The following is a 25,241-nucleotide window of genomic DNA, read 5'->3' as shown; positions in this document are numbered from 1 at the left end:
CCTGGAGTTTTTAAGCTGCAAGCAAGTGAAGCTTGCCCCTTAAGAGCCTGCAGCCAGCTTAAATCATCATTTAGGGTGAGAATTTGCTACCTATATCCAATCTCTTTAGTATATTAAGCTCAGATTGCATTTTTGTTTATTTGCTAGGTAACCGGCTTTGATCTGTTTGCTACTCCTTATAATCACTTAAAATTTATCTTTTGTAGTTAATAAATTTATTTTTGCTTTGTCTAAAACCAATGCATGTGGGAATCATAACTTGGTGCAGAAACCTGTATATATTCCTCTCCACATGGAGGGAGGGGGCGAATTTCATGAATTTATGCTGAGCTGTACAATTCTCTGTACAGTGCAGGGGCTGAGCACACAATCAGCAGTTTAGAGCTCAGGCCCTTATGCAGGGGCTGAGCACACAATCAGCAGTTTAGAGCTCAGACCCTTATGCAGGGGCTGGGTCAGTTTGGGTTAGCCCAGGCCCTGGGTCAGGGCGGGGCAGCCAACAAATAATCTGTCAGAGGCCCAGGCCCCTTGGACAAGGAGGAGGAGAGACTGCCACTAGTTGCATCACAGTGCTGTGCCAAAGCACCACCAAATTCAGGAAAAGTGCTGTATGGTGTTTGTAGACTTGACAAAAATCTTTAACACTGTTATTCACAAGGGTCTCTGGCAGATCTTGCACAAAGTTAGATGCCCACACAAATTCATCACCATCATGCACTTATTCCATGACAGCATGCTAGCTCAAGTGCTGGAAAATGGTGCTTCATCTGAGCCTCTCTTTGTCACAAACTGCATTAAGCATGTGTTGTTTGAGTCTCATCTGTAACATCAAGTGGTTGGACAGGACACCAAATATTAAAAGTCCTGGACCAGTGCTACATGACTAGCATTGAATCCCTAATCATACAGATGCAACTTCGCTGGGCTGGTCATCTAGTACATATGGATGATCTGCAACTCTCCAAAGCCATATTTTATGTATAGTTGAAAACAGGAGCACATGCTCTGGGAGGCCAATGAAAACGAATGCTGCAGATAGATCAAGCGGCCAATCCAGTAATAGTAGAGACTCCTTTTCTAAAGGAAAATCGGCTGGTTTTGGACTTAACCAATGAAATCTTATGGCAAGCGCACGGCTGGACGGAGGGTGCTCTGACAGTGGGATACATTCTGAGAATATGTGCTGCAAAAGCGGAAAATACCATATATACTCATTCATTAGCCTGTTCATTTATAAGCCAACCCCCCCAAGATGGTTAGGTAAAAATAGCAAAAACTGTATGACCCTTTCATAAGCCGACCCCATATTTCAGGGGTTGACAAACTTTGGCTCCTGGCCCATTAGGGTAAGCCGCTAGCAGGCTTGGATGTTTTGTTTACCTGGAGCGTTCACAGGCACGGAGCCCCTCAGCTCCCAGTGTCTGCGGTTTGCCGTTCCCAGCCAATGGGAGCTGTGGGAAGTGGTGCGCCACTTCCTGCAGCTCCCATTGGCTGGGAACGGCGAACCACGCCACAGGGAGCCAAGGGGCTCCATACTTGCAGACGCTCCAGGTAAACAAAATGACAATGTATTAGATATTCAATTCAATGATTCCATAGAGTTTTAAATCATCAAATTTTGGTATAGACCCGTTTATAAGCCGACCCCCGCTCTTTGATGGTTCACTTTTTAACCAAAAATATTTGACTTATGAACGAGTATATACGGTAATCTAGATCGGCAGGATATGTGGGTAAAAGAGTTCCCTGATGTATAGATTAAAAATAAACCAGAACGTGGTAGAATTGAGGCATGTGTTAAAATTGTGGGGGATAAAGTACCACCACTGAAACAGTATAAATACCCCCATACAAGTGGAGGCAGGTGTTGGAAAGATAATTGAATCATTAGAACAACAGGGAGTAATTGAAAAGGGAAATTTGGCATACAACTGCCCAATTTGGCCCAGATTAAAGGCCTCAGGAGACTGGAGATTGACAGTGGATTTTAGACAAATGAACAAAGCCACTTCCCCTATGGCACCGATAGTAGCAGATTTGCCTCAAGTGATGGCAAGGATACAGGGGATCCTTAAATGGTTCTCTGTAATAGACTTGGAAAACTGTTTCTTTGCCATTCCATTGCACCCTGATTCCTGGGCCTGCTTTGCATTTAAAAGACAACAATATCTGTTTAAAAGAATACCCCAGGGATTGCATAATGCCCCGGACATTGCGCACCAACACATGGTGGAGATGTTGGACCAGTTATTTAAGAGGACTGGGAGATTGTCACCTTATATGTGGATGATATATTGGTTTGGGGAGATACTGAGGGGGAGGTAAGTGAACGCACTAGAGAGGTGCTAAAACTTATTCAGAAGATGGGCTTTAAGGTTAATAGAGAGAAAGCCCAATCGGTACAAAGGAAGGTAGCTTATTTAGGGGTAACCCTGGGAAAACAGGGAATTCAAGTGGATCAACAAATGGTGAAATCACTGATGAATCTGCCAAGACTAGAGGACCCCCATGTGACGTTCCCCTCTAGTGTAATCTGGACCGGTGACCTGCTAGGTTACTCCAATACTTGACTCTGGGAGCCGGCCTTACCCTGTTCTGCTCTGAGAACCCCACTCCTGGGCTGTTCATGCACAGCCTCTAGCATGTAAGTTGCTCCTTGGATTGTGCAATCAAATGACACCAGCCAATATCTCTGGTCCCAGACACAATCCTAGGAACCTCCGTCTTGCAGTGTCCAGTTATGCCCACTGGACACTGCAAGCTTATAGGAGTTCGTCAGTTTAACAAAGAAATTGATATGCACTGGGGTTGTTATCCCAAGGGGAGTTTCTGACATGCTTCAAACCAAACGCACTGCTTCAGGTAGAATAAACAAACAAATGTATTAACTACAAAGCAGGGTGGATAAAAATCAATGATTTAAAAAAATGGATTTTTTTATTTAAATCAGATTTTTTTAATAAAATGCTGTTTGAGGAAAAAAAATCAATCTAAAGATAAAGATATATCTTTGAGCTATAATGTCTCATCGTGGAATAGGGATTACAAATGCTAATTCTATAGTATGAGACAATATATTCATGTAATGTTTAAGAAGTCTTGTGAATGAGTTCGAATAGTTCATGGATTAGGGATCTAATCTTATGAGGTCCCAGGGGCTTCTGTATAGATTATTTAGGTTAATCTTTCTATCTACCCAATGGGACTCAGTCTAGAAGATACCATCAGAAATGCTTAGTTTTGCAGTTCTCAAACTGTGGATTTGTATCTTCAGAGATAACATGCTTGTTAACAGCAAAAAATGTTTTTAAATAAATAAATAATATACAGAGGTGAGAAATAACAGACCTCAACCCTATTGTCCCTCTGCACCTTTGTGTACACAGAGTCAATTCCTTACCTCTCTCTAAAAGTGCAAAGTTTCAAAAAGTTCAATGAATATAAGATTGTTGGGGGCAGAACAGATCTGGACAAGGAGAAGAAGTCTGAAGATAAATGTGAGAAGGGAGAGACAGGCAGTAGAAACAAAAGTAAAACTGTTTGAGCTGCATATTCCAGAAGTCTTGAGGTCTGAGTGTAGCCTTCATTGATTTGAGATCTTCCATACCATTCTCTTACTAGAAGGGAAAACCTATAATGGCAACAGACCGAAAAAGAGACCCAGTTTGGGAATATTTTAATGAAGTTCCTCTCCCTGTGGGTAAAGACAGGCATGCATGCAAAATGCAAACAGTGCAACAAAGAAATGCAAGGCCTGCTTGCCCGAATGAAACAACATCATGAGAAGTGTTCCTGCTCAGGAGGAAGCTGCGTTGAAGATGATGAAACATGTCTGAACATGCAGCATCTTCAGGTTGGTAAACTTCTTTATTTCATACTTCTTTCTTAAGGACTGCCTGTCTTCCTTCTGGACTATTCTTGAATTCTCATGTTTGAGCAAAAAATATAGTTGTTACTCTATAGTACCATCATTTTAGATGTAGATGTGATAAAAAAATAAATAGCTGAAATAGGAAGATCTTCCCTTTACAATTTTACTTTGAAAGTAGTACTGTCAGTGAATGCAATGAGTAATACTAAATGAGCAGTATGATAATAACAATTAAATAACTGCATTGACTTATTTTGTTTAGAAGAATCCATCCTCAACATACAGGATTCTGGACTATCCACCTTCAAGATCACCATCATTTTCTATAGTTTCAGAGTTATCTGCCAATGATAGTGTTTCAGTCACATCATGTATATCACAGAGCCACAGTATATCACCTGTAGCAAAAAGAAAAAAAAATCTCCATCTAGAAACAACCATAGATAAATTTGTGATAAGAACCAGCAGATTACAAAAAGAGGTAATAGATGAAAAAATTGCCTGGTTTGTTTATACAACAAACTCTCCTTTCCATATGACTGAGGACCCACACTTTATTAACGTGGTTCAATCATTAAGACCAGGATACAGTCCACCCAACAGAAAAGATGTCACAGGCAAATTGCTGGATAAAGTGTATGAAAGAGAAATTGAGCAGTGTGCAAAAGGGTAAAATTCTTAACCCTGAGTCTTGATGAGTGGAGCAATGTCCACAATGATCCTGTTGTATGTCAACAGAAGAAGGGAATGTCTTCCTTACAGAAACAACTGATACATCAGGAAATGCACACAAAGCAGAATACTTACAAGAAGTAGCAGTAAAAGCTATAACAAACTGAGAAAAATAATTCAGATGTCTAGTACACAGCTTGGTCACAAACAATGCTGCAAATGTATCCAAGATGAGAAGAAATTATTTAGAAGAGAGTCCCAAGATAATAACATATGGTTGCAGTGCTCATTTAATGCACCTCCTAGCCAAAGACTTCAGTGTTCCAAAAATAAAGGCTAATGTTGTTGAAACTGCAAAATACTTCCATAACAGCCACTTTGCAGCAGCTGCTCTGAAAAAAGTAGGAGGAACCAAGCAAACTCTGCCACAAGATGTGTGATGGAACTTAGTAGTGGACTTTTTTGCACACTATATCAAGAACTGGCCTAATCTGATGACAGTTTGTGAACAAAATTGTGAAAAAAAAATAGATGGCACTGTCACAGCCAAAGTTCTCAACATTGGGCTTAAGAGAAATGTTGAACACATGCTGCGTACCCTGAAGCCTGTTTCTGTAGCCTTGAACAAAATGCAGGGAAATAGCTGTTTTATTGCTGACGCTGTTGAAATTTGGAAGGAACTGAGTGAGATCGTAAAAAGAGAAATATGCAATGACAGAGTTAAATTATAAGCATTAAAAAAACAAATGGGAGAAGCACTATCTCCAGCTCATTTTCTTGCAAATATTCTCAATACTCAGTACCAAGGTCAAACCTTAAGTGCTGAAGAAGATATGGACATCCAGCAATCATCCCTCCATAATGCCAACTATAATAAACTTCAGAGCTAAGGGTGAGCCATTCGAGAAATATATGTTTGCTGATGATGTTTTAAAGAAAGTCACACCAGTGAACTGGTGGATGTCACTTAAGCACTTCGGTTCAGAGACTGTTGAAGTGATAATCTCACTTTTAAACAGCAGTAGCTTCTTCTGCCCATGTAGAAAGAATATTCTTTTCCTTTGGACCAATTCATTCCAAATTGAGAAATTGTTTGGGACCTGAAAAAGCAGGATAGCTTGTTTTTCTTTTCCAGATTATGAATAAACAGGAAAATGAAGGTGAAGACGACTCAGTTAGCTGCAGAAGCCAATATTTTAAGTTTCTCACATTGACCTGGCTGACACAGTCGATCTAATTTTTTTTTAATATTTCATTTAACTATTTTAGTTAAAACAATTTTAACAAAAACAAACCTGATTTTAAAAAACTTGAATGTTCAACTAAATTCAAAAATTCATCTGCTTGTTTTGTTAAAATATTATATGTTTGCTGTTGAATAAAAAAATCCAGAATACATAACATTGTTGTTTTAGTTAAATAAAACAATTTAAATGTCTGTCTCATGATGTTCGCCTCCTAATACAACATAGCAAGAAAATCCTCCAAATATTAATGATTAACCTGTTGAACTGGAGATAGTTCACCTCCCAATGACTTCATAAATATCTGCTTCAATTACCTTTGGTAAATGAAATTACCAATCATTCATTTTCTGATACAGCTGTGAAACTAATCTGAAAAGTTTTCAAAATAAAGCACTTTAAAAATGTATAGTGTGTACCTTCTAAAAATGAAACCTACATCTATCTCTGAGTTGTGAAGAATGTGTATTAAGGTTATAACAACCAACAAGAATGCACTTTTCTGTAGAAATCCATGATTAAATCGAGTCTTCCTCACTAGTGATTTAAATCAATTTGATTTAAATTAAATCCACCCTGGCCCTTAGTGATTTGTTAGAACAGAAGAATGGAACAGTGGATTGCCTTAAACATTTATATGGATTCAGATTTTGTAGTAGAAGGATTGTTGTATAGGATTAGTCCAAAAGGAGGACTGGAAGCAAATTTATTATTGATTAAAAAGGAATCCAGGGAAACTGAAGGTACAACGTATTAGAAGAGGCCATCAAAAGCGAGAGGGGAGCGAGAAATTTTGGAATGATAAGGCTGATGCCTTGGCCAAAACAGCAGCAAAGGAGCCTTTGGGAGTTGCGATAGTTACTAGAGCGCAGGCTATAGTGCAGGAGATTAAGCCAGAGGAGAAATGGGGAAACTGGAGTGTAAAGGGGGTATGCAGTGAACAAAAAGACAGGAGAGGTAAAGTGGCTACCCGAAAAACCCAAAGGGAAGAAATCATTAATGTCTGCCACTCCATGGCACATCAAGGAATAAAGAACACATTTTTTTAAGGTAAAACAAATCAGAATTTCGCCTAGAGTACGGGAGGATGTAGAGAGATTTGTTAAAAATTGTATAACATTCATGACAAACAGCAATAAAACACCTAATGCAGGGCCATTATTACATCAGAGAATTGTAGGGCCATGGAATAGAATACAAATGGACTATACTGATAAGTTGCTGAAAACTTCCAGGGGAAATCAGTATCTGTTGGTGGTGGTAGATTCCTTTTCCGGATGGGTAGAGGCGATTCATACCTGGAACCATACTGCAGAGACTATGGGAAGTTGTTTTTAGCAGGTATGGAACTCCGGGAGTGATTGATTCGGATAACAGGCAGCATTTTGTGGGGGAAGTAGTTAAAAGTTTATTGAAGGCTTTAGGAACAAAGCAGCAGTTACACATTCCTTACCATCCTCAATCATCAGGATCATAGAGAGAATGAATCAAACAATTAAGTAGGCTCTGTAAAAGGTAGTACAAGAGGCAAGTAAAGGATGAGAAATTACCATTGGTGTTGGCGGCAATTCAAAGTAGTGATTGGTTAGGTACAGGGTACCAGCCATACCAAATTCTTTATGGAAGGCCTATAGACTGTGGAGCCCTCTACTATACCCAGGAGAAGGGGAAGTAGAGGAAGTGTCAGTTACCCAATGGGTTAAAGTGTTACTGACTGAACTTAAGAAAATGGAATTTAGACTAACAGATGCAATTTGGAAAGCAAAAGAATATGTGGACTCATAGGCCACTCAGGATACAAAATTGTGGAACACTGGGGATAAGGTGATGTATCTGAGGTTGACACCAAAAGATCATATTTTGGAATCAAAATGGGTTGGACCATTTTCAATTATGAATAAAATTTCCTCCATTGTAGTGCAAATTAATAAGGACGAAAAGGGGAAATGGGTACACACCTAGCAATTAAAGTTATGGCCCAAAGATTAGATAACCTTTTCATTTGTTTTACAGAGATAAAAGGGAAATGTCCAACTGCACAGGAGGATATCCCAACCAGATCCTGGATTGGGAGTGTGGACACGGTACTAACATTTTTGCAATTGGCTTGCTACTTATGCTTGCTTTACTTTGTATTATTTGTCTGGTTGAAAGACTGTGCTGTGTGAATTACATTTTAGGTAGAAGAATACCAGAGCTCAAGCAAAGACAGAAGAGTTTAGCAAAGGCTTAGCACAGGCGCTTGGGGTAGTATAGTCAGAGGCACTGGACAATATTCTTCAGAATAATGGCCAAGACCTCAACACAAGAGGGGTGCAAAAGTGGAACTAGACAAAAGAAAAGTTTTCAAGGAATGAAGATTGATTTTAAAGTAAAAGTTCTAACACTATCAGAAATTCCAATGATTAGGGGAAAATGGGAAAGTCGATGGCACCCTGAAGGGTGGGGATATGGCTTCTGGTTTTTATGAATTGTGAGTATTTGGGGAAGCTTAGGGGTACAAGGATACACACATGGGAGCACCTCTAATGTGCAGGTATGGATTAAAGAGGAAAATATGTTCAACTACCCATGGGACACAATGGGGAAAATGGGACCAAACAAAACCAGATATGAGGGGAAACCTTTTGAGGTGAAATTTGAAATATGGTAGGGAAATGATAAGAATTTGACATGGGAATATTAAAAACCAAAGGACGTGGAGAAGCAAGGGAGGTATTTATATTATAAAAAGGGTGGCTGGTTGATGTTTAAATTTAGTTATAATGAAAATAACCCAAATATAAACGTCCTGAATTGCACTTTTTGGAATTTAATGTAACTACCCTGGATGTGATTCACGAAAAAGAATGGATTAATGTCCATGTGGGATGGAATAAGTCAGGGGTAAGCAACCTATGGCACACGTGCTGAAAGTGGCACACGGGCTGATTTTCAGTGGCACTCACACTGCCCGGGTCCTGGCCACTGGTCGGGGGGCTCTGCATTTTAATTTAATTTTAAAGGAAACTTCTTAAACATTTAAAAAACCTTATTTACTTTACATACAACAATAGTTTAGTTATATATTATAGACTTATAGAAAGAGACTGGCACACAAAACCTTAAATTAGAGTGAATAAATGAAGACTCGGCACACCACTTCTGAAAGGTTGCCAACCCCTGGAATAAGTCAACGTCTCTCAAAGCGTGGATGTATGACGTTATGGTAAATTCTTCCATAATGGTAAAATTAAGCTGTTTCAGGAGAATTGATAGAGGAATATACTTTTGGGGATATGGTCAGTATTTTGTGTTTCTTAATCAAACACCAGTAAATAAAACCACACCAAGAATCACGGCAGATGAACATCCATATAGAAGGGAGGAAGTAATTGAAGCCCCAACTATTGTGGACCAAACCATCTGGCTGGAGGAATTGCAATTAAATGTGAGTGCACAGCATTCAGAGAGTGTATGCCACATGCCTTGCTTCTATTACTAGCCTGGCAACAGCAATGGGGAGAGGGAGCTAAAAGTAGTAAGAGAGGTATAGGAGAATATCTTGTGGGTATCATTGGTGCTGGGGACGGGGTGTTGAATGTTTGATATTGAGACGTTATGAGGGAAAATGTCAACTTTGTGTGAGATTTTCGGAGTCATACAGATGCATATAAAAAAATTTGGCATATTACACTGCTCTATAGCCAAAATGCTTCTGAAATAAATGTAGTCAAACTTTACTAATTCTGGGTCACTGAGAACGAAAATGATGCTTAAAATTGTTGATTGGCTCTAGTTTTCAAGATATGCTATTGGGTCAGTATATACGACCCTTGACTTGGGAATGGTGGAGGATAAGTGAATTATAAAGGGAAGGGATCTCAATTTAAACCAGAAATGACTAAAATACATCTTTGACTGGATCTATGAATAAATCTATGACTGGGTTTGGACAGTACTTGCTTTTTAGGCAAAACAATGAATGATGCAATCTGAAGCTGGTATTGCGTCATACATGATATGAATTGCATCATGTTATTCCTAGAAGTCATGGATGATGTAATCATAACGACGCTTACATCACTCTGCTGAACAAATTGCCCTATATCAGCTCTAGAAATCATACAGTGTCGTGCTCTCTTATTTGTCAGTGTTTGATTTTGCAAAGGGACACATTTCTGTTTAGCCAAAGTGAGCAGAGATGCCTCGTACTTGTGTGAACAGTGCAGATAACTTCTGCTATGTTTGTGGTGAAGTGACTTTTGCATCACAAAAGCGCAGTATAACCACTATGGTTAAGAAAGCCTATCACCTTTATTTTGGCTGCAAAATTGGAGATCAGGACAAGAGGTGACCCCCACACATATGCTGCAACACTTGTGCAACAAATCTTCGCGAGTGGTTGAACAGGAAAAGGAAATCTATGCCTTTTGCAGTGCCAATGATTTGGAGAGAGCCAACAGATCATACCAGCAATTGTTACTTCTGCATGGTGCCTCCAGTTGGGAAAGGTGTGTCAAAGAAGAAAAAGTGGACTGTGCATTATCCAAACATTCCATCAGCTATACGCCCAGTACCCCACGGAGAAGGACTGCCAGTTCCTGATGCACCAGAATCATTCTCACTTGAGTCAGACGAGGAAGAGGATGAAACTTCTGGTCCTGAACCATCAATGTCACAGGACCCACATTTTCTCCCATCCTCCTCCTCTGAACCACACCTCATAACACAAGGTGAACTGAATGACCTTGTCAGGGATTTGGAATTACCCAAGAGTAAGGCAGAGCTGTTGGGCTCCAGACTACAGCAGTGGAATCTCCTGGCAGGTGATGTTAGGGTTTCCATGTTCCGTGACCGTCAAAAGGATCTTGTTCCATTCTTCTTCATGGAAGGTGATCTTGTAGCCTGCAACAACATCGATGGTGTGATGGCAGCCCTCAACATCGTTCACGATCCAGATGAGTGGAGACTGTTCATTGATTCATCAAAGACGAGTCTTAAAGCTGTTTTACTGCCTAATGGCAATGTTTTGCCATCAATTCCAGTTGGTCATGCAGTCCATATGAAGGAAACCTATGACAACATGAAACAACTTTTGAGGTACATAAACTATGACCAACATCAGTGGCAGCTTTGTGGCGATTTGAAGGTTGTTGCTCTCTTGCTTGGTCTGCAGACTGGATACACAAAGTACTGCTGTTTTCTCTGCGAATGGGATAGTTGTGCAAGAGATTCCGCCTACATCAAGAAAGATTGGCCACTCCGACAGTCATTGGAGCCTGGGAGGAAAAGTGTTCAGCATCCACCATTTGTTGAATCAAGGAAGATTTTGTTACCACCCTTACACATCAAGCTGGGTCTGATGAAGAACTTTGTCAAGGCCATTGACAAAACACAAGCAGCTTTCAAGTACCTCCATGGAAAATTTCCAAGGTTAAGTGAAGCTAAGATAAAGGAAGGTGTCTTTGTTGGTCCTCAGATTCGTGAACTTCTTCGAGATGATGCATTTGACCATGCACTGCGTGGCAAGGAAAAGATGGCATAGAAAGCCTTCCAGTTAGTGGCAATAAATTCTCTCCGAAACAACAAGGCAGACAACTACAGGTTGTTGGTGGAAAACCTCCTCAAGGCATACAAAAGCCTTGGTTGCAACATGTCACTAAAGATACATTTTTTGCACTCTCATCTAGATTTTTTTCCACCAAACTGCGGAGCAGTGAGCGATGAGCACGGCGAGCGATTTCACCAGGACATTGCAACAATGGAGAAACGCTATCAGGGCAAATGGAGCCCATCAATGCTTGCAGACTATTGCTGGACAGTGACAAGAGATGCTCCATTTAATGAATACGAGAGACAAGCCAAGAAGCGCCGAGTAGACACTGAATAGGACTAAACTATGTACAGAATAGTTTTTTGCCTTTTGTTTCATAATACATTTTATTTATATAACCCTTTTGCTGATTTTTAAAGTGTTACATAAACAGGACAGGTGAAATATTATCATGTAAAGCAACCATAAACACATGAAAAGACCTAGGTTTACAATTTATTATTAAAACTCTACTATCTACACAATAGACATAGACATAAAATGTAAAAACTTAAATATCTTAGAAACACTAGCCACTCAGTTGTTTTAATTATCATATTTGAATTCAGCACATCAAAATACATAATAAATAGCACATTTTATCTCTGAAGCAGACGACTTCTCAAAAATTGTAGACCAGTGTTATCGGAGCAAGGAAAAAGGAATGTAGTGCTCCAATTAAAACATATACAAGCCTTGGAAATGTCTCTAAATGTGAGAAATTAATAACAAAACTGCACTAGCAATACGATGTGTACAGATGCAAGCTTATGGGATACAGTATATAGAGAGGATAGTCAATCTACTGAGTTAGGGCAATGGCCCTTTGAATGGTTCAAAGACTCCCATATATGGAAACAACAAATTATAGGATGGAAGAAACATGTTGGGTTTAATTGGAATCAAACCACTCTAAGAGGGGATTGGAAGGGCAGGATGCTATTACATAATACAGGAGAAGGGGGGGGGAGAAAGAGCAGCAGTGGCCTGGGTGCTGCCGAAGATTATTAAGGCAAATAGAAATAAGTGGAACACATCTGATCCAGGAAGGGGGCGGGGGCTATAAATTGGTGGAATTCACAAAACATTGTGAGGACTGGGGGCAAAATAAATGGGTGTGCCCACAGCTAACTTGCTCCTTTAGAGGGATGTTATCTAAACCATTCAAGTGGACAATGTATAATACAGTATTTAGCCCCTAATGACACAAAAGTGTTTGATTTAGGCAATGGGTGTATTTGTGTGGTAACCACTGAAAAAATATATATTTTGGAGAAATATGACAGAAAAAGGTCCAACTGAGTCATGCAAATTTAATGTAATGGAGGTTATTATTGAAGGGTCTTTTTATCGGGGACCCTTATTTTTAAAAAAGGAAATCATCTGGGAATCAAAAGATGTGGACTGATCCTTTGATCTAGGGGTACATTGGGAACAATAGGAGGAATCGGTTGATAAAAGTGAAAGAATAAAGTAATATGCAAAGGATTTGTCTAAATCTGCCCAGCTAGGAAAGGTAAGTATCTTGTTGCCTAATGGTCAAATACTGGGAAAACAAGGGAAGAATTGACAGTCCACCATTGGTACGATGTCTTTAAAGGATGGTCTCCCAGGGCCACAGCCCTCCTGGCATTGCATCCTATTGTTATATTGTTCATGTTAATGATTCTATTAACCTTTGTCATGCTGTGTTTGTATTGTCAAATAAGAAAACAATAAGGAATTTTGAATCAGGAAATATATAAAGCTGAGCTGCTTGCAAAATTATAAAAGTGATACAATAATCAATGTTATTAATCATGTATCAAAAGAGGGACTGTTGGAATATATCAGAGGTAGGCAACCTATGGCACGCGTGCCAAAGGTGGCACACGAGCTGATTTTCAGTGGCACTCACACTGCTCGGGTCCTGGCCACCAGTCCGGGGGGCTCTGCATTTTAAATGAAGCTTCTTAAACATTTTAAAAACCTTATTTACTTTACATACAACAGTAGTTTAGTTATATATTATAGACTTCTAGAAAGAGACCTTCTAAAAACATTAAAATGTATTACTGGCACACGAAACCTTAAATTAGAGCGAATAAATGAAGACTCGGCACACCACTTCTGAAAGGTTGCCGACCCCTGGGATATATAGTAGTATATGCTGTAATACGCTATAGGCCATTGAGGCCTAGTATGAATGCTGTGTGCTTGACATGAGTACGTGAGGTATGCGTTGGCAACTGAAGTGAGGATTTAAGGTTATAAGCAGTAAAGGACTGGTTGGTGTTAAGGAAGTTTGTCATGTCCATAAGAGGAAATGGAATGTCCTGGATTATGGCGGCCTGCCTGGAACAATTTTCCCAGAGTTATGGGTGAAAGGCTTAGGAAACAGAGACAACGAGCTGATGACGCAACGGACTGGTCTATAAATAGTTGCCTGACATTTCTGAAATTTGGAGTCAGACATCATCCAGAACCCTGAAAAAGCAGGTGTGCGGAGTGCCCGCTCTCCACACCTTGTGATCGGACTGAATTTTGACTGGCCATCGGGACTTCGTTCTGATCGAGGTATGAATGTGGAGCAAGTGGGGTTTATATTGTAATCAATAAAAAGTATTTAGAGTATTATATACCAACACTGTGTCTGGTATCTGCCTACTCCCCCATTCCATAGAAAGACCTCTATTGTGAGCCTAACTAATGATTATAAAGAAACATGCAGCTGGCATAAGTATCATATACCTTGCTATGCAAGGGATAGTAGTCCTCCTAACCTTTCCTTTTCCAAAGAACAAATATTGACAGCAATGAGGCTTTATATGAGGCAACAACATTTAGAAACTGAAATTTCTGTTAGTGAAGTGGGAATCCAGAGGAGTCACTGGAAGATCACTGAAATTACAGGGACAATTTTCAAAAGAACTTATGTGACTTAGGAGCCCAACTTCCCTTGGATTTGGGTTCCTAACTCACATAAGCACTTTTGAACATTTTAATAAAATCTTAGGATTTAAGGTATTTTTTATTACATGGGAAAGTTTTATGGATACTAATAGTCTCAATTATACATCTCCTTAATAGCTACAAAAGTACATCTACCTTGATCTTTCAGCTAGGAATTTACATGTACCCATAATTAAAGTCACAAATGTAAATAAGAGTGATCAGGTGTTTCAAAGAGTCCCACACACCTGCATGTCCTCAGCATTACATCACTCAACTATTTCAAACACTGTCAAATCTGCCCCCGGGAATCTCATGCTTACAATTTTACACAGCCCACATCAGACACCTTGGTTGAAACACCTTACAAGTAGACATTAACTTGCAAATGATTATTCTCACTTATCTCCCACCTAGTCAGAAGAAAATATCTGCTTCCAATTCTGTCAGGCATTCACAGCCAAAAACTAGATGGAAACTGTACCTCCATGAAGGTCTAAGCCAGTGGCTCTCAAACTTTTTTTTACTGGTGACCCCTTTCACATAACAAGTCTCTGAGTGCGACCCCCGTTATAAATTAAAAACACTTTTATAAATTTAACAGCATTATAAATGCTGGAGGCAAAGCGGGGTTTGGGGTGGAGGCTGACAGCTCGCGACCCTCCATGTAATAACCTTGCGACCCCCTGAGGGGTCCCGACCCCCAGTTTGAGAACCCCTGGTAAGCTTTTCCCTTATATAAGCTTCCCATTCTTTCTCTACAGTCCTCAGATCACTACAACCATCCACTGATTAGCCAGCAGTGTCACTGTTAAAGGACAAGGATGCTAACCTGTCATGAACGTGGAAGATGAGGATGCAACCTCAAGGCTTAGAGCATGCAAGACAGCCTGAAATTTGAACTATTTGGCAGCACATGATGTTTCCTGAGAACACCAACCTGACTGTTTCCCATGATTCCTAAAAACACCAAAGGTGATCAGGTGTTAGAGCAATCTTACTTGCTACCTCCTGAGTCAAAAATCTCAGGCTGAAAATCTGAGAAATAAAAGAAGCAATTACCTCCGTGAGATGGGGGTTGGGGTTGAATCCACACTGGTTGCAGACCTTGTTGTGACACTGTGTACAAGTGTTGAAGTTTGGCTGATTAGGAGAGGAGGTGAGTTCTGTTGTCTTGCATATAGGACAGAGAGTGCTGCTTGGAAGGGGTGCGATTTGTGGGACAGAATAAGGTGAGGTAGGGGTGCTGCCTCGATCTGGTGATACAGAGGGAGATCGTCCTGATCTTTGAATTCTGGTGTCCACCTGGAGTGTCCTCCTAGGTCCATCTGCTTGTTGGCTGGCGTGACTATGGCTCAGCATCTCTCTTGTGCTTTCATGGGTCTGGGCAGACTGTTTAAGGGATGGGGAAGCTGATCTCTCTCCAACTGGGAGATCCGATTGAGCCGGTCTTCTTGGTGTGCTGAAATATAACAAACAACATGTATGTAAACCAAGTTTTAAAGGATTCGATGATTACATCCAAATCTGAAAATGCAATACATAACAAAAATGGCAAACTTTCATATATCAAGGCCACTGGAGATATAATGAAACAATCTTAGAGGGTGCTGAATTCCTTCAACTCTGGCAATTTAAGACACTCAGTACCCTGCAGGATGAGATCAAAGTAAATTTCACATACTTTAAACCTTTTCTGTATACTTGGGTTACACACATATAATTGGATTACTCTTTGTCTTCTAAGAAGAATCTTGGGGGTATCACCACATTGTTTCATGGAAAACATCATGAGAAGTACACAGCAGACTGCCAGGAAAGGGCTTAGCACTTTTCCAACATCAGTTGATGAATTCACACTGCAGCACTGGCTTTAGTTTCCAGGAACACTAATTGCCTGGCCATTCCTGCTGAGCTGATAGTCAGCACTCACCCAACTATCTCCTCACAACTGACTTTTGCAACACCTTGTGACGAAGTGGGGGGTTTTCTTGTTTTCTGTGGGGTTTCAATGGTTTGCATGTGGAGGGGGTGGGACTCAGTTTCCCTGGGTGTTACTGGTTTAACAAGGTGAGGGGAAAGGGAGTTTGTTGTTGCAGAGGACCGGAGAGGGAACTTGGGACCCCAGCCAATGGCCTGGAGGATGGATACCCCAGCGACTGGTGACCTGGCGACCCGGAGACCCAGCTCAGGAGTTGCAGCCGGTTGTGGCCAGTGGGAGAACAATGGGCTGCAGTGAGAGGACCCAGTGACCTAACCAGCCGGTTCCAGCCAGAGGACAGAAGCGAGGAGAGGAGGCCCCAGTTTATGACTCTGTTTACCTGGAGAGAAGACAATGGACAGAGGCGGGGCTTGGGGCCCAGGATAGCAGATGCCCAGCTGGGAGCAGGGGGGCTCTGGGCTGGGGAGGGGAAGCAGGCAGAGCCCACCTGGATGCAGGGAGATGGGGGTGTGCTGGCTGAGGGGGGCCAGGCCTGAGGTCCTGAGAGTTTCCTGTGCTGTGTTCCACTCTCAATAAACCCTCCTGGCTAAGAGTCACTCCAGTCTAGAGAACAGGGTTGCATCAACCCCTTCGGGGGTGGAAGCCCAGGGGGTCCAGAGCGAGTGGACTCCCTGAGGGGGCCCACAGCGAGAAACAGGTGTGCTAAGGCTCAGAGAGGTGCGGCTCCAAGAGGTGGAGGGGCCTGACCCCGAGAGAGAGTGGACCCCCGAGAAGGGCTGTCTCACTGAAAGGGGCACCCTGCACGGGGCCAAGAGTGGGCACGATCTGTGAGTCCGTGACACACCTTATACTAAGAGAAAATAGAAAAACAGAAGTCTATAAAAGAGCAAAATGCTGATTGTTCAAAAATAATGGCCCTGATTGTCTATTGTGCTAGATCCACTTGACAAAGGAGAGCTAGTTATGGCTCCTTGATTCTCAAGCTGCCCCAGTGTAAATCATAAATTACAGCAGCCAAAGACCTGTTCTCACTTTACACTACTTGGCTATGTTTCCCAAGGGACCACATTCCAGTGGAAAACTGGCAGAGTGCAGGCACATGCCATCCTGCCCCAGACACACTACCTATGCTGGATGAGGAGCAGTTGGCACAGGAGCTGGCCAGACTGCTGCACATCATTTCTGTACAAAATTTCACTTTTATGTTGATGAGTGTCTCTTTAAATGCAACATTCTGATCCAATCAGCATCAAATACCAAAAAGGCTTAAAACCACCAAGATTTGTTTGCCAATTAAGTTACATATACATAAAAAGACAGTCTTGACTAAGAAAATTAGCACATACCTTGAAGAACTTACTGTGGAGGCCTAATAAGAGAAAGGCAGCAAAAATCTAAATGTAAGAACCTCTTATTTTTTCAGTTTAACTCTAAAATCAAATATTAAGTTTATCCAGGTGGAAGTGGAATAACCTACAGTAGCCATAATTAAGCTAAGAGATCATAAGCATAGATGTAAACTGTGCTTTCCCAAATGTAGGTTGTATCCCTTATCTTGGAGAACAGCTTCCTTCAGTCTCACTTGTACCATACTCTCCCTCTTACAATTTGCACTTAATATTGATCTCAGCTGATTTACAGCACTGTAACTAATATAAATGGATTTAGGCCAGATTTACATCAGTGTAAATAAGATCAGAATTTAGCCCAAAGTTTCATCCTTCCACATGTGCTCTCTGTATTATTTTAAAACATTTCAGATTATATTTGGCTCCAACCTTCACATTTTACTATTATGCTTTTGCTTCCTAAACATTTATAACTTTGTTACTTTCTTCCCAATTTTATGAGGAAAAAAACAGTAAAATATTTTATATACATTTCTAAAGCAATTGACATGACGCCCACAAACCCTTATCTCTTCACAAGTTACTTTGCGAACCAGCTCAGAGAGAAAGCCCAGCCTGCAGAGGAGACTGCCATCCACTGGGCATTATTTCCCTATATCCACCAGCGACAGATGACCCAGGAGCCTCATAAGCAGGGTTTGCAGTTCAGCTCACTGTATATGTCGTTAGTCTTGAGAGGAAGATGATCATAAAGAGAATAGACGACACTGTGTCTTGGAGTCAGGCATTCCCCAGTGAACATGTCCTGATCATGAGTGCCAGGCATGGTTAGGTGTGGTCAAGTGGCTAGAGCAGGGGGCCTGGGAGTCAGGACTCTTATTCCAGGTTCTGCTAGTATCAATGATTTATATTGCTTTATTGATTTATGAGTACTCCTACTGAACTAAATGGGACTACTCATTCAAAGACTACTCACGTGAGTTACAGTTCAATCCTCTAAACCTTTATTCCTATAAGTAGTCCTCAGCCTCACTGAACTATTCAGACAGTTTGAATTTGCAGCAAGCGCCTAGTGATTACACAGTAGCTTAAACATTTGACAGCTTGAGTCTAGCTGGAACCTTTAATATAAAACTAATCATCACCAAAAAGACTAAAAATATATTATTTTTAGTGTTAATGTTATAAAACATTGTCACGAGTTCACATATTACTTTTAGAACGCTATTTTTCTTTAGCACCCTCTTACTGCCTTCTGAAGTCTAGCACAAATTAGTTGACAACACAATGCATAATTTCTAACAATCTAAATATCAAAATTAATATCCCAGTCCAACCTAATAGCTTATATACTATAAAGCAAGTAGCAAAAATTACACTTCGGAACAGTGCATCCTACTGCTTAAATTGACTCGTCTATGGCTTCAGATGTTTTAATTTAGAGACAATGTTTAAAGATTGCATGTTCCATTTTGCTTGCTTTGTCTCTTTGGATTTCTCAAGTTCCCTTCCACCAGGTTTTTAAAGATTGAGGTTTCCACTGGAAATAAGGCATGAATTTTTAACGTGAGAGTAATTAACTATTTGAACAATTTACCGAGGGTGATAGTGGATTCTCCACCACTGACACATTTTAAATCAAGATTGAATGCTTGAGGAATTATTTTGAGGAAGCTGTATGGCCTGTGTTATACAGGAAGTCAGACTAGAGGATCACAATGGTCCTTTCCAGCCCTGGAATCTATCAGTATGAATACGCTAGAACCTCAGAGTTACAAACATCTCAGGAATGGAGGTTATTCATAACTCTGAATAAAATGTTATGGTTGTTCTTTCAAAAGTTCACACCTCAACACTGACTTAATACAGCTTATCAACTTTACTATGCAGAAGAAAAATGTTGCTTTCCCTTTATTTTTTTTAATAGTTTATGTTTAACAGAGTACTGTACTATACTTGCTTTATTTTTTATTTTTTTGTCTCTGCCGCTGCCTGACTGTGTAATTCCATTTCCAAATGAGGTGTGTGGTTAACTGGTCAGTTTGTAATGCTGGTGTTCGTAACTCTGAAGTTCTACTGTATATTGTATTCACCAGCACTAGATTGTTTTGCTAGATCTAACATATTTTCCATGTGTATTCCTGCAGTTTACAAAAATTACTTTCTGTCAAGGCCTTTCTTTTTCAAACTCCCCCTCCAAAAGCTTTGTTAACTTTGAGTTAAGAAACCTAAATATTATCCCTGCTCCCTATAACATGCCCCCTATTTTCCTACCACATTCAGCTTTTAAACACCTACACATATCAACAGTTAATATTTGAACACGTAGGGCAATAGGAAGCATGGAGGAGTACAGGGTTTTTCAGGGCAGTGGAGAAGGGGACAATGTGTGCAGGGTAAAAGGTATAGAGGAATTTGGATTGCATGTGAAAGGAATATGAGAGAAGTTGGTTTGAGCTGGGAGGAGCCTGGATGTATACATCTGTGCTGGAGGTGTAACTTTCAGTTCAGGTAACCAATGCTAACTCAATCAGAGTTACTGAAATAAAAATAGAAACATAGCTGCAATGGCATAAGAAGCAGTATGATCCCACACCTGAAACTCAAAGTATGTACTTGGATGGCTAGCCCATCCTACCACTCCCACCATCATGGCAGAGCTAGCACGCATATGTCTACCCATGCTGGAAATTACACCTCCAACTCCATTCTAGATGTACCCTGATAGTGATCACACTACAAAATAACACCTGAGCTACACTGAAGTGACTGGATTAACAGCTGATGAGTTATAACTTCTTCATCTCTACTGCATTATTCTAACTTGAACATCAACAGCACTTGAGCTATTAACCAGCTAGCTCAAGCTTAAAGCACAACTTAATTGGAAATAGAGATTTTTGTGTGTGTATGGGAGTTAGATTAGGGGCAAGTTATTGCTTCTGCTAATGGTGCAATAAAGACGAGCCCTGAGAAGAGCGACACTGACAAATCCCAGGGACTTCCTCAAAGTCCATCTCCCCCATCATCGCAGAGTGGGGTGGAGTAGAAGCCCCACTTTTTCTTCATGCTCTCCCCACCCCTGACATCAACGCTCCACCCCATCTCCCATTTATATGGCTGCAGTGCTTAGCACTTCAGTTCCGCATGGTATGTAGGGAGAATCAAGAACGGGGTGAAGGGGTGTGTAGGGATGTGGGGAGGCAGAGGGGTGATCAGGGCTATACAGATAGCTGGAAGGTACAGTGTGTCTCCTTTGATACCACAGCTCCCCTCCTCCACCTACCTCCCAGGCCCCCAATCTGCCCTTAATTCCCAGGCCCCTGCATCCCACATCGCTTCCTATTCCAAGGGTGGTCAGCCCTTTTAGGGGGCAGTCACATAAATAGAGCAGATATAGTCAGGGACATGTGGCAAATAGATCTGGACAAAAAAATTTTAAACAAGGATTTTCCACTGGGAAAGCGGGGAAAAAAAGCTAATCTCGATTTTTCAGAACCTTTTGTTCAGAAAAAGTTTTGATATTTTGCCTTTTCATCCACATTCAGGTTCATCAGATTCCAAAATATTGGAATTTCCAACAGGCTAGAAAGTGGGGTTTTATCAGCTTTTGTGGGGAAGCCATAGAGTGGAGGAACAGGACTGTGTTAGTGACCTTCGGCTGGAAGGAGACCGGTGCTTCTGCACTGAGGCAGCAGTAGCTGAAGAGCTTTGCAACACTGCTCCACAGCCATCATAGCAGCAGTGTCATGCAAAGCGCTAAGGCACTTGGCTTCCTGAGGTGACATTACCTGGAAGTGTAGGCAGCAGCATTAGGGGAATCCTTCAAGAGACAGAGAGTCAGTGAAAAGAAATTAGGCACTCCCTCTCCAGGCCACCCAGACACTCCTGTTAGCCTACAGTCATTCCAAAGCCCTACTCACTGCCCTCAAAGTCTGATTCATTCTGCCACCACCCACACTACAAACATCCCATTCACCCCTTCCATTGTCCCCCAAAGCCCACCCCTCCATACCCTCTGACACTCAACCAGCCCCCGGACTCACAGAGGAAGAGCCCAGTTGATGCATAGGAGAGGCTGACTGGCAGCATCAGAGAATAGAAATAGCTGGGAGACCTGAGCAGTTCCATTGGCTAATTTTAGTGTAAATCTGAGGGTGGCCTGAATAAGGGTGATAGCTGCATTTTAATTTTAAAATTTCAAAAACACACTACATCTATGTTATCACTGAGAGAGAGAGAAGGTCAAGAATTAAGGGTCTATGATTGCTTAGCTAGAGGAACTCAAAGACATGAGGAAAATAGGGCAAAATTTCAAAAGGAGCATTTTAAAAGGTTTGCTCTTCAACAGTTAGTAAAGATTTTACAGAGAAAATTATACAGAAAATTTAATTGTCCTCTGAAGAGTTATTGAGCCAAATTTGGAGACTGAATTCAATCATTAAAGTGCGAGAACAGTAATTTTAGTCCTATTTTAAGTTCAAATCTAAGTACAAGCTTAACTGTGAACAGCTTCCTATTTGGATTTCTAACCACAACATCCTTTTATATTTTCTGAATTCCAAACAACACAACAACTGACCAGATTGCAAGTCCTTTTAAATTCATAGATGAGGATAAGACATTTTAAATCATCAGTTACTTTTAGGGTTTTTTTTTTAAGGAATACATTCAATCCTATTCCCCTCTCCAACATATGCTCTCAAAACATTTCACTCCTATTTTGTGATTTTTAGTAGACAAGATGGCATTGTATATATCACAGTAAGCTTTTACATCAATTATTTCTCTACATACATGTACTTTATTTAAGTTACCTAACCACCTTTCTCTTTTATGTCACAAATCAGCTACAGTTAGGGGAGCTATATTTGGGGTACATGTAAGATGTAATCACTGTCACTGATGTTCCACAAACTGGCATTGCAATAAATTGAGCAAAAAAAGGTTGGAGACCCAGGCACAAACACAGGGGATGCAATCAGGGAGATATTCTTTCTGGCTCACCCTATTCATCAATTCAACCCCCGTCCTCTCCCTGACACCAGGCTGCACTCTGGCACTCTTCCCTTGTCCTCCAAGGAAGGTAGGTTTGTCCTCCAAGGAAGGTAGGTTTGTCCTCCTACGTTCTCCTAGCTCCCCAACCATAATTAGCCCCTCCGCCTTCTCTCCTAGCTTTCCCCAGGGCCTGTGACCCACCCTCGCACCTTGAACACAGAGCACCACTTCCCCCCCTTCCCTAGGCCCGCCCTTCCCCACAAACAGGCCGCCCATCCAGTGGTGAAAGTAAGGCGGTATGGGCCAGTACAGCGTACTGGTAAAAAGTGGCTGCCGGTACCGGCCTGTACAGCTGACTTTAAAGTGCTGCCCTTTTACCCCCACTCCGGGCCGCCAACGGGGTGGGGGGAAGGTGCAGCTGCCCCGGGCCAGCAATTTAAAAGGGCCTAGGGCAGTGGCCGGAGCCCTGGGCCCTTTAAATCACCACTGGAGCCCTGGGCAGCACGGGCCAGACAGCGCGGACGGGCTGGCTGGGGGACGCTGAGCCCCAGCCCTGCCCCTTCTGCCCGAGGCCCCGCCCCTTCTGGGGGGGTGGAGCCGGCCCCCGTACCGGTAAAAGTTCAATTTTACTTTCACTCCTGCACCCATCTGACCCACTCCCTCAGTGTCCCCTGCAGATTGCACCATCATCTTCTCCCCCACTCACCTTATAAGCAGCAGCCCACACCTTTTCCCCTAGTTCTCCCCTACATCAGTTACACCCTCGCCCTGATTCTCTCTGCCACTGGCACACAGACTGTAACCCTCCTCTCCTAACCTCCACAGCAGGTTTCACCCCATCATCTATCCTACTTCCCCTACTTCCTACCCTCACCTCAACCTCTCTGAAGGCTACACTGCACAACCCTTGCACTCACACTGTACCCCCCACCTCTCCCTTAGCCATAATCTGTTCAGGATGCACCTTCTTCCCCCCATATCCAATATGTAGCCTGTACCCAAACCCATTATAAAGGCGACATCCTGCCTTCTCCCCATACCACTTTCTAGGCCACACACCTCTAAACATCCCCCTTCCCACAGGCTGCACCTCACTCCCTTACACCCTTCTCCACCCTGCACACTGACCCAATCTTTGTCCTAAATGTCCACCTCCTCTCCACAAGTTGCCCCTACCCTCCACCCTAGCCCCCTTCCTTGCACATTGCCCCCCTTGTCTCCCCCTCCTCCCTGCAGATTGCAATCCCCTCCCGCTTAGATCCTCCTCCTCCCCTCAGGCTGCCCCTAAACTCCACTCAGCCCTCCATCCTCTTTTAACACTACCCCCCCCGACCCTCTGTTCTAGGCTGCCTACTCCTCCATTCTAGATGCCCCTCTTCTCTTCACAGGCTACCCCCTCCTCCGCCCGAAACCCCCGCTCTCCCTGCAGGCTCCCCCCACCTCGGCCCTGGATCCCCCGCAGGCCGCCCCCCGCCGTCTCACCCTGGGCCGGACTAGCTCACCTGTCGGCGGACGCTGGGGCCGCTGCCCTCCCGGGGAGCTGTCCGCCGGCGCCTGGTGCTGAAGGCGGCTTGGCAGCTCCGATCGGCGACGGGTGCCCGGCGGCAGGGCCAGGCGGGAGCCTCCCCTCGGCTCCCCCGCCCTCCAGGCTAGCCTCATTGCCCATAGCAGCGCGGCGAACGGGCCGTCGGGTCCGGACAGGCTCCCTCAGCGCAGCGCCGCCTCCGCCGCCATCAGCCCAGCGCCTCCACCGCCTCCTGCCCCGCCACGGAGCATGCGCCAGCCGTGTGCGCGCCCGACTCCTTCCGTCACAGGGAGCGCCTCGGATACGCGCACTGCCTGGACAATGGGAGCATGCGCTAGGTTCAGACCCGCCTATCCTGGGCACTGACTGGCCAATCACAGCTCGGGCCCGCTGCGAGCCAATGGGACGGGAGCGCCAGTCAGTCTCGACCCGGCCCGGCCCTGAAGCCTCAGCTCCTCGGGCATGCGCACGGGCTGGCCAATAGGCGCCCCTCTGGCCCACCCACCCCTGACCTTGCATATGTTCACCCAGGGAAGCCCTGCCCGTCCCAGTCACGCAGCGCTCCACCAATAGAAGCCCTGCCCGGTTGCCCCCCTGTCGTTCTCAGCTTGGCCCATGGGTGACCAAGCCAGTTACTGTTCTTGGCCAATGGGAGCTTCTGCTCTGCCCATCTACCTAGAGTTCGCACTGTACAGTCAACATTTCCTTTGATCTCTATTAACACCAGTGAATTAGTCTATGCCTACTATTATACTTAACATTTCTTTGATATTCGCACACAAGTTAATTGGTCTATGGCCCTGGCCTGATCTGGTCTGTCCGCACCACAACAAGCTTGCCAAATTAGAGAATTTGTCTGAAATCTACAAGATGGACTTCAATAGAGACAAGTACAAAGGCCTTCAGTTAGGAAGGAAAAATCAAATGCACAACTACAAAATGGGGAATAACTGGCTATGTGGTAGTACCAAAAAGGATCTGAGAGTTATAGTGGATCACGAATACAAATCAACAATGTTGTACAGTTATGAAAAAAGTAATGTCTGGGGTGTATTAACAGGAGTGTCATATGTAAGACATAGGTGGTATTGTCCCGCTCTATTTGATACTGGTGAGGTCTCAGCTGGAATACTG

General features: G+C 42.7%; 1 protein-coding gene across 1 annotated transcript in view; it reads right to left on the bottom strand.

Moving 5' to 3' along the window:
* The window catches only part of BSN (bassoon presynaptic cytomatrix protein), a 450,473-nt gene extending 426,134 nt beyond the window's left edge, over positions 1 to 24,339 (bottom strand). Inside the window, 2 exon segments of the mRNA XM_034775746.1 lie at positions 15,356 to 15,755; positions 24,085 to 24,339. Of these exon segments, the coding sequence (XP_034631637.1) occupies positions 15,356 to 15,755; positions 24,085 to 24,248 (564 nt within the window). The 5' untranslated portion in view covers positions 24,249 to 24,339.
* Between the last annotated feature and the right edge of the window lie 902 nt (positions 24,340 to 25,241).

This window comes from Trachemys scripta, chromosome 7 (genome assembly GCF_013100865.1).
Source record: "Trachemys scripta elegans isolate TJP31775 chromosome 7, CAS_Tse_1.0, whole genome shotgun sequence".
Taxonomy (NCBI): domain Eukaryota; kingdom Metazoa; phylum Chordata; order Testudines; family Emydidae; genus Trachemys; species Trachemys scripta.
Note: the sequence above shows the minus strand (reverse complement) of the source record. Positions and strands in the feature narration are given on the sequence as shown.